At 41.1% G+C, this 13,443-nt stretch overlaps 1 protein-coding gene and 1 long non-coding RNA gene across 3 annotated transcripts in view; one reads left to right on the forward strand and one right to left on the reverse strand.

Annotated features, from left to right (window-relative positions):
* Positions 1-13,443, forward strand: part of RNF10 (ring finger protein 10) — a 64,201-nt gene that overhangs the window by 37,499 nt on the left and 13,259 nt on the right. The window contains exon 18 of one of the 2 annotated variants that reach the window (XM_015643839.3): positions 4,458-4,489. The exons of the other annotated variant lie outside the window; for it this stretch is intronic. Within the exon in view, the coding sequence (XP_015499325.1) occupies positions 4,458-4,474 (17 nt within the window). The 3' untranslated portion in view covers positions 4,475-4,489. Of the gene's footprint in view, positions 1-4,457; positions 4,490-13,443 lie in introns of those variants that run through there. 2 annotated transcript variants of the gene reach the window in all.
* LOC117245206 lies at positions 4,539-11,943 on the reverse strand. The gene is made up of 3 exons (XR_004499614.1): positions 11,093-11,943; positions 8,799-8,990; positions 4,539-6,509 (listed from the first exon to the last, which is right to left on the reverse strand). It is a non-coding gene; the product is annotated as an uncharacterized LOC117245206 (long non-coding RNA).

Raw genomic sequence — 13,443 nt, forward strand, 5'->3', positions numbered from 1 at the left:
TTCAAACAGGCTTTATGCTGTCAGCAAATCCCATTTGAACCTCCTGAGGTTTCTCTTGTATACAAGTTAACGCTATAAAACTGCAGTTGGTTTTCTGATCTTGCTGTGGACTCATTTAATCTTTAGGTGCTTCCATGACTCCACGTGTGAAACAGAGATAATGATATCTCCTGGGTTAAGCACAGTGGGATCTATAGCAATGAAACACCACCTAAGTGGTGGTGTTATTATCAGAGTCACAGCACAATAGGAAAGCATTTTACACAACAGTAGAGGACAGCATGTGTTAAAGAAAATATTTACTGCAAACACATATGTCTTTGTATCTAGGTAACTCTGGACTTTATCTTGAAGCATATTAGCACGCATAAAAATTTTATGTCAAATTAAACTTCTTTCAGTTGTCTGTTGTCTTAACTGGCTTTTGAATTCAAAGCCACAAAGCACCAGGGATCCTGTTGTCCTTTTTCTACCTCTGTCCTATTCTTAAACCAATTTGTATGCATGTCTGGAAGTGGGCTGGGGTTAGATGGTTCCTTGTCTCCAGTCTGTTTCTTCTTCCCATAATTTAAATGCTGCATATCTGGCCCTTCATCTTCTCTTTTTTCCCTCTTTACTTCTTTCTTCCTCTCTGTTCTTCATTCAGTAGACAATTGGCTCAGCAGTGTGCAGCTGTTGCACAGTTTGAGCAGTGTAAACACCCTGTGTTAAGGACATTTGGTAGATCCATATGGGTTTCCTTGGTGGTGTCTTTTTGTCTGCCCTACATCCCTGTGTTATGGACCCAATGCTGTAGTAGTGTTTTTAGAGGGATTGTTTTGATTTTCTTCATTATGTGTATCTTCATACAGAAGCTTTGCTATAAAGAGTTCTTGCCTTCAGCTTTGGCAACCAGTGAAAGGGGAAGTCTACCTTACATAAACCAAACAGTGCTGCAATGATTATTTTTCACAGTCTAGCTGTATGACTGCAGAGATATGTGAATGTGACATGTACCTCGTGACATGCACCTCATGTCATGGACTGGAGGTTGCCTCTGCACAGTGGCCCAAACCCTTCCTAGCTGCCACATTATTTTCTGTAATGTCTGTTTCATCTTGGGGAAAGCAGACATTTGGCTTTTACGATTGCAAATAAACCTCTGAAACATCAACAAAATGTAACTGGTGCAGAGATATTCATACCAGAGAAAAAGAGACCATATTTCAGTGATATGAGGTGCAGCATTTTTTGGGGTTTTTTTGGAAGGGCAAATTAAGGTGCTTATAACTCATAAGTGATTATAACTAAAATGTCAACTTTTCTCCTTGTCTTCAGTAAATTTTACACAGTAGATAAAATGGTTCTTAGAGGCATTGATTTATCCTTTTAGCAGCTGCCCTGTCTTCCCTTGGCACTTTAGGTAGCCATGAGTACATGAGTATGGAAGTGCAGCTGGCTCCCCTGGGCATCTCATCACTCCACTTGGCCTGAGGCTTGCAACATTCTTGAGTAGACCACTGGAAGGGGATCCCAAGGATGGTCAATTTGACCAGAGAGTACACAAGGAGTTCTGTTCAGGTTTGGCTTCATGAACCCAGAACCAAGAGGGCTGGGAATGAAAACCAAGAGTGTGCATACATGTCAGAGCCTGAAAGGATTTACTTCCCTGCATTTCCAATTGCTTGTTTTCTATCTGGGGAAAATCCCTTTTGACAGCCCAGGCGGTGAGCTTCTAATTCCTGTCTCCAGCTCATTTTTCACTTCAATCCCTCAGCGAACGGATTTTAATGCTTGATGGATTCAAACAAAATTATTTCCGTTCCTGTGGCTTTGCAAAAGCCTCTAGGGTGTGTGTATGTGCGCACAGGGGAGGAGGGATGGGGCTTGTTTTCGTTACACTCCAGTAAGCCTCCTCTCCAAGGGAGACCTATTTCATTTCTTCATTAAGGGCTTTCTTGCTGATGATTCCTCCCATGCTGTCCTCCTGGCTCTTGGGTCACAGGAGGACCTGTAAAACATTTGCTGTTCCAAGGGGTACAGGATGCAATGTTCCAGATCAGTGTTTCTGCAGCAAGTGGGGATTCAGATAATATGACCATACTGCGCTTCCAGGAATAGCACTGGATTGGGGGTAATAACTGTGGGAAAACTTCCACAGTCCCCAGCTTTCACTGGGAGTGAGACAACACCACAGGCTGAGGGATGGGGTTAGTGACTGAAGTGTTATCTGGGTAATCAGTAGTGTTTTGCACTGACATTGTTCTTGTTTGCACATGTGTACAATTCACCCTACTGCCATTGTAATGGACAAGTGTTGCTTTTTATTACAATTTCCAGGCTCTCTTGCCAGCAGAAATCACTGCAGGGAGCTGTGCAGGGGCTCTGCTTGCATAACATTCAGTAATCAGTCAGAATTTCAGCTGCTCAATGGCCATGTGTTTCTGCTGGGCTTCTTCCACAGAGTTCCTGTGTCTGGGAGTCTAAACAATTTAAATGCTTAGTATCTCACCCTTCTGTTCAAACCAGATCATCATCACCATAATCATAATCAAAATTTACAAAAAAATCACTCTATGATACACAGCTCTAATAAGGATTTATAACTAATAAGAGCTAAATATCCTCATTATTCTCTGAAGAATTTAGAGTGTGGCAAAAATCGATGATGTCTGCCAATGTATAAAACTACTGTTGTTAGGGTGCTAAGCCCACTGGGTGATACCATATCTAGATTAAGTTGTTTCAACTTATTATAACTGCTCCCAAGCTGTCACTTTGTCAGTCAAGGCACAAATCTTGTTCCTGGAGTTGGAAATGTATTCTGTGTTTCACTACAGCATATGCCCATCTTCTAGGACAACCTCCTCTGTTCACAGCCTCCTGTGAGTGTTTGTTTAGAGTTACTGATCATCATAAATGATGATAGGTGCTGTGCCATGTTTGTAAAGCTGGTGGATCTGGGAACTACAAGGTGTAACTTGTGAGTTTGTTCCTTTTTATCTATCTCTTTATATTATTTCAAACCCCCAGTTCCTCCAACTTTAGTTTTTTTCAGTATAAGTGTTCTAATTCTAATTTTTTATTTTGTTAAATACATTGTCTATAGGTGAGAAGCCCTATTTTATTAGTGCAGCTTTCTAATATGTTGCATCAGAGACTATTATTTTACATTATAAATACCCAAAATTATACATAAAGAATGTGTTGAAGTCTTAGTTGTAAATACAGTAATAGTTCTTCAAGGAATGATTTATCTAGTTAATACAGTCTTGCCTGTAATTGTATTTTTATTTCAATTTTGTCAATAATCCTCAAGATTTCAAGCCAGTGATAATAAATTGAAGTGGTAATGAACTTTGGAACTTCATTAGTAGAATGATGCAAAGTCTGTTAGGTAGAAGAGGACACTAATTTATGAACCAATAGATACTACTGGCCTGAAAGCTTCAGCTAATTGTTACAGCAATGGTACAGGCAAGTCTCATTTTGCGTAACTTTAGACTGCAAAAAAGAAATAAATCTAATTGACAGAATTTGAATTCATTGTAATTTGGATTTATTTGCCTCACATCAAAATATCTGATATTAAATACATATTAGCATCTGACTGCAACAGTTTTATCAACAAGATTTGCCAATAAATGATAACTCATTTTAATACTAATTTCCACCGCATCGTTGAAGTGAGGATAATGGAAACTGGAAGGTATCCACAGTGACAGAATATGGTGTCAGTGCTGAGAAAGCAGCATGTTGGGTTTCCTCTGTCACTTGTCTTTTTTAATTAGTGACTGAGACCAATAAACCTTTCCATCACTGGAATGTCTGAGAGATACAACTGGTGTATTTCAGCTGGAAAATCAGTATCAAGCTTTTCATTCCATGTTGTACCAACTTTCCTCCCTGTGCTGCCATTGGCTCAAGTCTAGGGCTTGTTGTGCCTCTGGCACACTAAACAATACTCTTGCCACTACTCCAAATGTTTTTCAGTCTCCTATTTACTCATTTATCTTATCTCTATAACCCTTTAATAGCGACAGGCCTATCAGTGTCATCTCTGAATTTTGCCTGGATATCTCTTGCTCTATTTGTTGTTTTATTTTTTTAATTGCATGTAAGACTGCATCTAGCATGGTACTCATGTGCCATTGCCCAATGTAATAAATGTTTTATTTCCTTTAAAGCTGACAGCATATTCATTTCCCACTGTGACACTGAGCTTTCCCCTATGAACAGTTCACTGGAGGTGGCACTGCAGAGGTCTTGTCCTTTGTTTTGTGCAAGCTCTGCTGCTACTGGCAAAATGTGCAAAGCTGATCCATGACATTTCTGGCTTCTGCTTCTTCTGCATGCCAAATATTTTCTCAGTCCATCCCAGTTATCATAGACCATGTGTGGTTCTCCATGATTTGAGCTTTGAGCTTACATCTCACAGATCTCTTGTATGGCATATTTTATGTTTTCATGGAGTTTAGATCTGACTTGCACTTAATTCTGGACTGAATGACTGCCAGAGGCTGATTCTTTGACCTTCTATCAACTTTGAAAAATTTGAGGGTGAATCAATTCCCTATTAAGAGGACAGACCTTAATCTGAATTTTCTGAAAAGTTCTCGGGAGAGACATCCCCTAGTAATCTTTGAAAAGGTAAGAATCAGCCAGGCACATGCTTTTCTTTAGCTTCACTTTATTTATTTTTTTTTTTTTTGCCTGAAGAGAATAAATCTTAACATTCCATTTTTATATGAAGTTCACTATCTCATCAAGTATATGGATTTCTAAGGAGTTTTCACTGCCAAAATTGACTGGAACCTCCTTAAACATTTTAAATGTGTCAAAATTAAGTATTAAGAAAAATAAAACTTCTGATTGTCTTCCTTTTTACTGGCATACATGGCTTTTAAATAAACATGGGTTCATAGCACATACACATGCAGTTTATATTTTCCCAATTTCCTTCTGTATTTCCAGACTTGCAGCTCTTCTGGACATCTCGGTAGCTTCTTTTCCGTTGAAGTTACACTGCTTGGCATCTTTTTATTCCTGATACCATATGGCATTCCTTAATCCCTCTGCACCCAAACTGCTTTCAAAGTTATTCCTTATTAGTGACGCATTTCCAGCTGTCTCTGCTTAACCCAATGAAGGCTTTTGCCATGTCCCTGCTCCTGAGCCTGGGCAACTGAACCATTTACAGTAAGAGTGGCCAAGGCTATGCCTTGGGAGGGAACATGCTACAGGCAGCCCCTGCAGTAGAAGTCATGGTGTGGGAATGACACACTGGCAGAGTCTCCAGGTACTTCCAAGGAGAGAACACCTTGTAAGAAATATATTCAAAATGCAGCCAATACTATTGCCTGATTACAGTGTATTACAATCTGATATTTCAGTAGAACACAATGGAACTATCAGAGCAATTGTTCCCATGAGAAATGGCCCAGGCTGTCAAGATAAATACCCTTCAGGGCACTTCCTTGAGATACTGTTTTTGAAAATATTACCAATCTCCAGAAAATAAATCTATTAAGCCGCAGTTTGTTTATGTAGCATTGAGCCCTGTAAACATCCACACACATTTCTCTTGGCCGCTGCTCTGCTGTGGAGAGCTGACATCAGCACTGAGTGACAAAGGTACCGAGCAGGAATTCTGTTCTCATGTGCTCTTCCCAGGACAGTCAGAACAGCCACAGGGGTGTAAATGAGCAGATGCTTTCCCCTTCTTGTGCAGATATCTCCTGTCAGAGGATACATTGCTGAGCAAGAGTCTCTAGGATCCACTCCTAAGTTTTGTCTTTTTTCTTCTGCACAAGTAGTTGCTGCTGCTGTTATTATTGTTATTATTAATCATCGGTATTGTTATGGGATGCTGCAGCTCTATTCCTCTTCTTCTAAGATGTTGTTTCTGCCACAGCCTTTTCTGCCTTTGATCACAACCAAGAAAATGGCTTTGACATTGTATATATTCCCCTAGCCCACTGCAAAGTCCTAATCCTTCTAATAGCTGGAGGTTTTCAGTTTAAGTCTTTTATTAATATTCAGACTTAATTGTAAAGCACTTCAGTGATATCCAAAAGCCTGTCTTACATAACAGTCTTATCCACATTTGAGTTCTTCAGAGCTGGAGTGTCAGGAAAAACCTCTGTTTGATCTGTCTCGTCTGTCATTAGTCCTCACATCTTTAATGCACAAACCCATTAACAATATGTTTCAACTGTCTAAGCTCAGACAATGTATATTTTAAAATATTTGATATTATTAGAAAGAGTATGACTTGCTGTCATGTATATATTTAAGTGGTGTCATGAGCAGAGTCTCTATAAAATCTTCTGGGAACCTTGTTTGCAGCTTGAAATCATCTGGAAAGTGAAAGAAGCTATAGAAAATTGAGGTAATTAAGACATTTCATAAAGTGCCAGTGTTGATAAGATCCTACTATGCCTTAGGTTTTCCGAGGCTGGGTAAACAGACAAGAGCACCTGGAAACTGGGAACTACCTGTTTCCTGACAGTAGATATCCCAGAAAGTCACTGAAAAGAAATAAAAGAGAAACATTTTTTCTAATCAATAATAAATTTTTGAATTACTGTTTTTAAGATTTTAATTAATTGTAAATGATCATTCACTTTCCTCTTACACTGATTTATCTATTTTAGGCAATTGCCAGCTCTTCACAATGTTTATATTTTTTAGTAAAAACTAGGAGTGAGCCTTCACAATAAAACTGGTATATTTAGAATATGAACCCTTCATGTTTACTTAAGGAGATTTTTTTCAGAAGATTGATTCAGTTCAGACATATATTATTCAGACTGAACAAAGCCCAAAGTGTAAAGATAGCCCAAAGTGAGAGCCTTTCCAGTAAACTAATGCAAGAAACACAGTTTTAAACCAGTTTGATTTTATTAATAAGCAGTTAAAAGAGAGCTGTAAACTTGAGCTTCAAACAGTGAATATTAACTTCTCCTTAAAACCTGACTCAAAGACAAAGAACATAGCAGCACATGTCCACAGTTTGCATTTAGAAGTCATATCCAGAGGCAAATTTCTGTTTCCTCCAGCTTCTGTACATGTTGTGTTGAAAGATTTTTAGAAGCCTGCAACACTTTCTCCTTTGCATCTGAACTAAATCCAAAAGCCTGAGAACCCCTTTGGAAAGCAGATGTTACTGCCTGTGCTTCACATGGAAAGGAACTAAGCCAAAGTACAGTAAAGCTGAAATCCCAGTAGGAACTCTTCACTGAGGGTGAAAGGGGGAAATACCAAAATTTATCAGATTCAAGCAAAATCATGGCCAGTCAGGGTGTTCATTAACTTGTCTTATGACAGCAGTTCCCTGCTTACACACTGGTGTATGTTGACTGCCTGAAAACTGCAAAGCTGATTTTTGCCACTGCACAGATAAAACTATTTATTCTGTATGAATTAATTTGATCCTTTAATAATTATGAATAGAAATGCATCTCTAGAAGCATTAAGGAATGCTTAAAGGAATTGTTTAAAGGAATGTTGGAAATGTTTAACGGAATTGTTGGAAATTACAAAAAACCTTATTCAATATAAAAACATTATTCAATGTAACTTGATAATTGTACTAATGAGATGCTGTTAGATCCACTAACAAAACATAGCACCCCTCTGAAATGAGGAATACAAAGCATTCTGTAGCAAACTTTTTTGTACAGTTGACAAAATACTTTATTTGAAATGGAAAGGTAATTTAGGCAGGATGATACTACCTAAGCTGTAATTTTGTTCAGGACATCAGCTCTTCTATTAAATTGATTATTTATTAAATTAATTATTAATTGTTAAAAGAAAAAAGAAATATCCTTAAAGAGAAGGAATTCTCAGTGCCTTTGTCTAGTTTTCTGTGCCAGTGACACTGGTAGCAGCATCTTGCTCCTCTCCCTCCACAAGCCTGCTGGTTCAGCAGGGAGGTGAGCATGAGTGCAGAGGAGCTGTTTCAGCTGATGCTCAAACAAGGTGTCCTTCCGAGGTGGCATCCTAGGGCTATTTGTTATCTGAAAGGGGCTACTGGCTGCTAACAAACCCGACCACATTTTGTAACTCAGCTTCTTGTGTCACAGCTTTTCTTTCTGGTTATAAACCAGATGTGCCAAACCCTGTCTCTCCCTGGAGCTGTATTCTACTTATAACTGTGCTGGTTATCAATGTTCATTAAATAAAAAATTTGAGAGAGAGAGAGCAGCTCTATGGAGAGAGAACAGCTGCCCTGGAGATAATGAGTGATTCACTCCAGTTGATCCCAAATGAATTTCAACTCGCTATAGTTATTTCATACTCCTCTTGCCTGTTTGTTGTATAACTGAGTTTATGTTGTATAACCGAGTTGTTCCATGACATATTGAGTTGTCCAGCTCATATTTTAGTTTTTGATGTTGAAAGAGTCAAAGGATGAAAGCAATGCCTACTTTTATTCTGATTTCTCAGGTGCATCAAAAGTGGCAGAATAAAATATGGGGACTGATGTATGATAATCTTGATACACCTTAATACTCTTCCCACTGGAAAATATCCCTCTCCCAAAATAAATACAAAAGGTCTTCTTTGCCAGGAGACTGGCCTGAGATCAGGCTTCCAGGCAATGAGCAAGAAACAGCAATTTATTCAGCTTTGTCCCTAAACTACTTTCAGCCTGAATTGCAAGTATCTGGCCTTCAGTGCTGCTCTCTTTCCATTCCCTGAACTAATTCTTTAGACAGTTGATAAATAACCTTTTTTCTTTTTTTTTTTAACTGGCAAAGATTAAATGTACCTAGTTAGGAAAAAAAAAAAAAAAAAAGCAGGCTTTTTACCTGATAATAAGGGATCCTTTTAAATGAAGCTGAAGAGTCCACCTGTCTCTGAAAAGCAGCCATAATCCTGCAGTCCAGATCACATTTCAGAAAGAGATGACTCCATCACGTATGTAGTTTATTGTGCTTGTAAAAGATCTGCATGAGTTTGTGCAAAGCTTTGCTCTTACCAAAGAGCTTTGCTCAGGTCTTCTGAAAAGCGGAAAATAATGAAGTGATTTAATTTTCTCCCTCCTAAGTTAATTGCTGCTCTCAGTGTAAACGAAAGACAAACTGACCAATTGAGCATCCCTTTGTTATTTACTATTTATCACATTATCATTTTATGCCTCAAGACTGTGTTAAATGGAGAGAGAAAGACTACTGCCACTTTTAAAACCACATCAGTTTTGCTCCAGTGATGTTCAGAGGTTTGGGGTTTTTTTCCTGGAACCTGTACTTAGACCTCTCCTTTAATGTGCTTCCTGCCTGCCTTGTGGTTCACCTCCACTTGCACAGCAGTGCTTTCTACAAAGATGTGACTGTGAAGTTGACTGTAGTTTGGCAACAGAGATGTCTGATGTGAAATAGGTGACATTTGCCAGCCGTGGGCTCTACAACTGCAAAGCTGAGCCAGCTAGATCAGCTTAATTAATTGCATTCCTAGCTGTGTGAACTGAGACTGAGACTCAAAAAGGATGTGTAGGAAGGAGGTAGGGTGAGGAGTAATTCCAGGAAAATTATTTACTTTTGTTACATTCCTGAAGTAGGGAAGGTTGGATCCTTTTATAGGAGTCTGGCTAAAGTTAGGACACACATAATAGTTCAGGGAGCCAGTACCTGTCCCATTGAAAAGCAGAATTTCTGTTACATCTTCTTTCTTTTCTTTCTATTTGCTTTTTACAAGCTAAGAAAGGATTGGGGCATCATCTCTGTGTGAAATGTCTCCTTCTCTGACTGGCCTCTCATGTGCCAGCAACATGGAGCTGTAGAGGCAAGCTCAGATCTGTGCCCTCACAAAGCATCACAGTTGCTGCTTCTCTTTGGAAACAATTCCTCTCTTCCACACTGATGATTGCATTTCCCACTGCAAGCTTTGTGGCCACAGCTTGGCTCTCTGGCCAGTCCTGTATATTTACATTATAATGTATAGGGAGTTTCACTTTTGTCCCTACACACTTTTTCTGCCCCTTATCTCTCCATCATGTGGCTTTTGTACAACAGTGTTTTTCCTGTCATTCATCCATTTTTCTTGTGGACTGTTATTTTTGTTCCATTGCCATCCATTCCATTTCATCCTCCTTTCCCATTCCTGTAGGCTTATTACAGGATCACACTGCAGCCTTTCCACCTTCAGTGCTATTTGACCATAGAAAACATGACATCCAATCTATCTGCCACTGTCCTGACAAATACAAAGGGAAGTTTTCTCTTTGCAATCAGGATGCAAGTAACCTGAAGGATGGATTTGAGCACAGGGATTACAGCTGGAACAATAATGCTTTTGTGATATTGTCAGTATTATTCCTCTCCTGTGGAGAAAAACTTGAAGAGCAATACCGAGTCGTCAAGCAAACAGAATCCCCAGCTGTCAGTGCTTTTGCTTCCTCTGGAGGAGACACATGCCTGTCCAAATACAATATGCCTGAAGACCAACACTTGGCATCTATATGACTATTGAAATATGATGTGTTTCTTAAATCCTCTAAAAGCAAGGGAGGAGAAAGGGAAAAGTAATAAATGAGGCCTAGGCAGTTCATCTTCTTTTACAGGACAGATTCCTGATTAGTATCCTGATTCTCAGCCCAGAGCAGCTTAGAATTTATTTTGCTTTAGCAATTTGTTTGTATGATATCATACCATACCTAGATGATTATGTTCTTGAAAATGCAGGTGAGAGAAATAATAAAGACTAAAAATCTAGAACCAAGAGAACTGCTGCAAAACGTCAAAGACATTTTGTGCCTTCTCATCAACTGCTTGCTGGAGACTTTTTTTACGGGCAGGGCTCACACATTTTACTCTTAAACTCCTTTTCTAGGCCTTTAACTGAAATGGAATTCAGGGCAGGCAATGCAGCCCTTGTTTGTTTTGACAGTATTCCCATTTTTGTAAAAAATTTTCTCTATGCACAAGTGAAATAAAAAAGAATTGACCAAACCCTTCCCCCAAAAATGCTCATGCATTTGCTTATGGGCATGCTTTTTGCTAAGCACTCTTACAGAAAGCCACGATTTTACACTTGCAGGCAGTGCTGTTTGTCATTGCACGCTGGAATTGGATCTACCTTCCCCCGCCAGCCTCAGGCTACTCACTTGCTCCAGAATCCCCCAGGTTCGGGAGGGAAGCACAGCTCCTCTCTGGCTTGGCCTTGGACTGAATCACACGGATAGTTTAACTTAGCCCTGTCTCGGGAAGCAGTGAGCGTGCATGTTACATAACATAATCTTCATGTCTTGAGGATTCAGGCCTGTCCTCTTTTGTGCTGCCAGATGGAAGAGGAGCCACGCTCTCTCTGGAGAGATGTCCCTGCACATCTCGCTGCTCAGCTGTGCTGGAATTAATGTGCTTCTCTCTGCAGCGGGGCACTGTTGTTCCCTGGCATTTGGCTCCAGAATAACTAGCTCTTTAGTATGCAGTGGATGCTATGCAGCCACTGGGATCCCAAGATTAATTTGTCTAGAAAAAGAGATACACGAAGAACCTCCATGAGGAATTTGTGGGAGGACGTACTCCAGATTCTCTCAACAGCCAGGGTTTGCTCCCAGCTGAAACCCAGATACAGGTGTTGTGGACAGCCAGGTTTCTGCTTTGTGCTCTCACTCTGTCCCATTACACATTTTCAGCTGCTCTGCTGTTTTATTACTCGGTTCTGTAACGTGGCCCTTGCCTGCATTGTTATTGCCTCTGTTAGTCAAGCTGCTTCATGCCCTGATCCCTGACGTGCTCTCTAAAGTGATGAATCACACCTGCACTAGTGAGTCCCTTCTCACTAATGAGGCATATGCTCCAAATTCTGTATTGCTCAGTTGATTGAGGCAAGGAGCTACAACCCACCTGTAGACAGAAATGGAACTACAGTCCTCAGGAATAGCTCAAAAGACCCCAAGGAGAGTGAGGACAGTGTTAGTCAGACTAGTGAGGAATCTCATCTGTGGGACTTCCTCACAATAATGCCTCATCAGCACCAGCTGTAACTCCAAAAACAGCAGCTTCTCTAGAAGCTAGAATGTTACATCTTGATGGAATTAACTTCCCAAGACATGGAGCTACTGAGAAACATTCATTTCAGCCTCCTGCTACCTCTGAGATTCCTGGCATAAGGATCCTTGTAGCAGCCATGGCTCCAGCAATGCAGGTGCAGTTGGGAAAGCCAGGAGTCATGATTATCCAGCCATGAGCAGTGATTCTGCACTGCTGACAACAAACAGGAGCAGCCTGTTCTGAAATAAAAACAAGCCCACAACAAAACCCCGGAAGGTACCTTGGCTATAATTAGGAGCTGAAATGACACTGCAGGTTTGAGTGGAAAGTTGACAAATGTCCCTGCCATGAGCCCCTTCAACAGCCCATTCAGCCACCACAATAGCTGGTGCCAAGTGTCCTAAGTGGGAAAGGGGCAGAGGGGTCGGCCTCTTCTGCTCTCTGCCTTTCATGGATGGAGGGCACCTTGGGCAGGAACTGCAGGTGGCTGCTGTGCATCTGGTGCTGATGGCACAGCTGACATGAAGCAACGCTCAGCCAGGGCTGCAGCATCTTCCTCTTTCCAGGCAGCTTTGCCCTGACCATCACACGTTTCTGTAGTGGCTGCAACGGGACTCCAGGCTGCAGAGAAGTTGCACTTGGATTGTTGCAGAGAAGACTGTCATCACATAGTAACTGCTGTGCATGTGCCAGCAAGAGCAGAATGAGCATGAGTAAGCTTATTATGTGATAATCACACCTTCATCTTTCTGGGTAGATAAACTGCTGAGGTATCCAAGTCTGGCAGTGAGGCACGATCACTGTCTGAGGATGAGCAAGAAGCAACTGGGACCTTTCCCCATTAGAAACATATGTGTGATTTGATGCCATTATCTCTTTCTGTTTTTAAACAGAATATCGTTATTGAACCACCTGTTGCCACTTAATTATTACCTGTATTTGATTGCAAAGATGTTAAGTAATCGGCTTTTTAGGTACAAACTCCTTCATTTTTATATCCTTGCATGATGTCCCTTAGCAAAGCTTTTATGTCCATTTCAAAGGCTGCATCAAAACTTCTCCTGTGAGCTATGTCAGGAACACAACAGCCCAGCCTCCTTTCCTGAACTTTGTGAAATCTGGATCAAGACTTTGAATCCTCTGTGTTACAGTGATCAGACCTATAGGTGCTGACCTGTGGGGCAGTGTCCACCACGGCCCCGTGTCGGTAGGCTGAGCACACAGGCGGAGCACTCAGGTGGGGCACGACCCCCACACCGTGCTGGGCCCTGGTTGCGGCGAGGAGGAACTGTCCGAGGGGCACACGTGTGGGCAGGTGGGTCACCCCGCGGGGCAGGCGTGCTCGCCTTCCCGGCTCTGCTCTGGGAGACACTCAGCTCTGGGAGCCTCTGGAGCTTAGGAAGTCAGGCCTCCCCCACCGTCGCCCCCGGGACGCCGCCAACCTCGCCGTCCGCAGCGCCGG

This window comes from Parus major, chromosome 15 (genome assembly GCF_001522545.3).
Source record: "Parus major isolate Abel chromosome 15, Parus_major1.1, whole genome shotgun sequence".
Classification (NCBI taxonomy): domain Eukaryota; kingdom Metazoa; phylum Chordata; class Aves; order Passeriformes; family Paridae; genus Parus; species Parus major.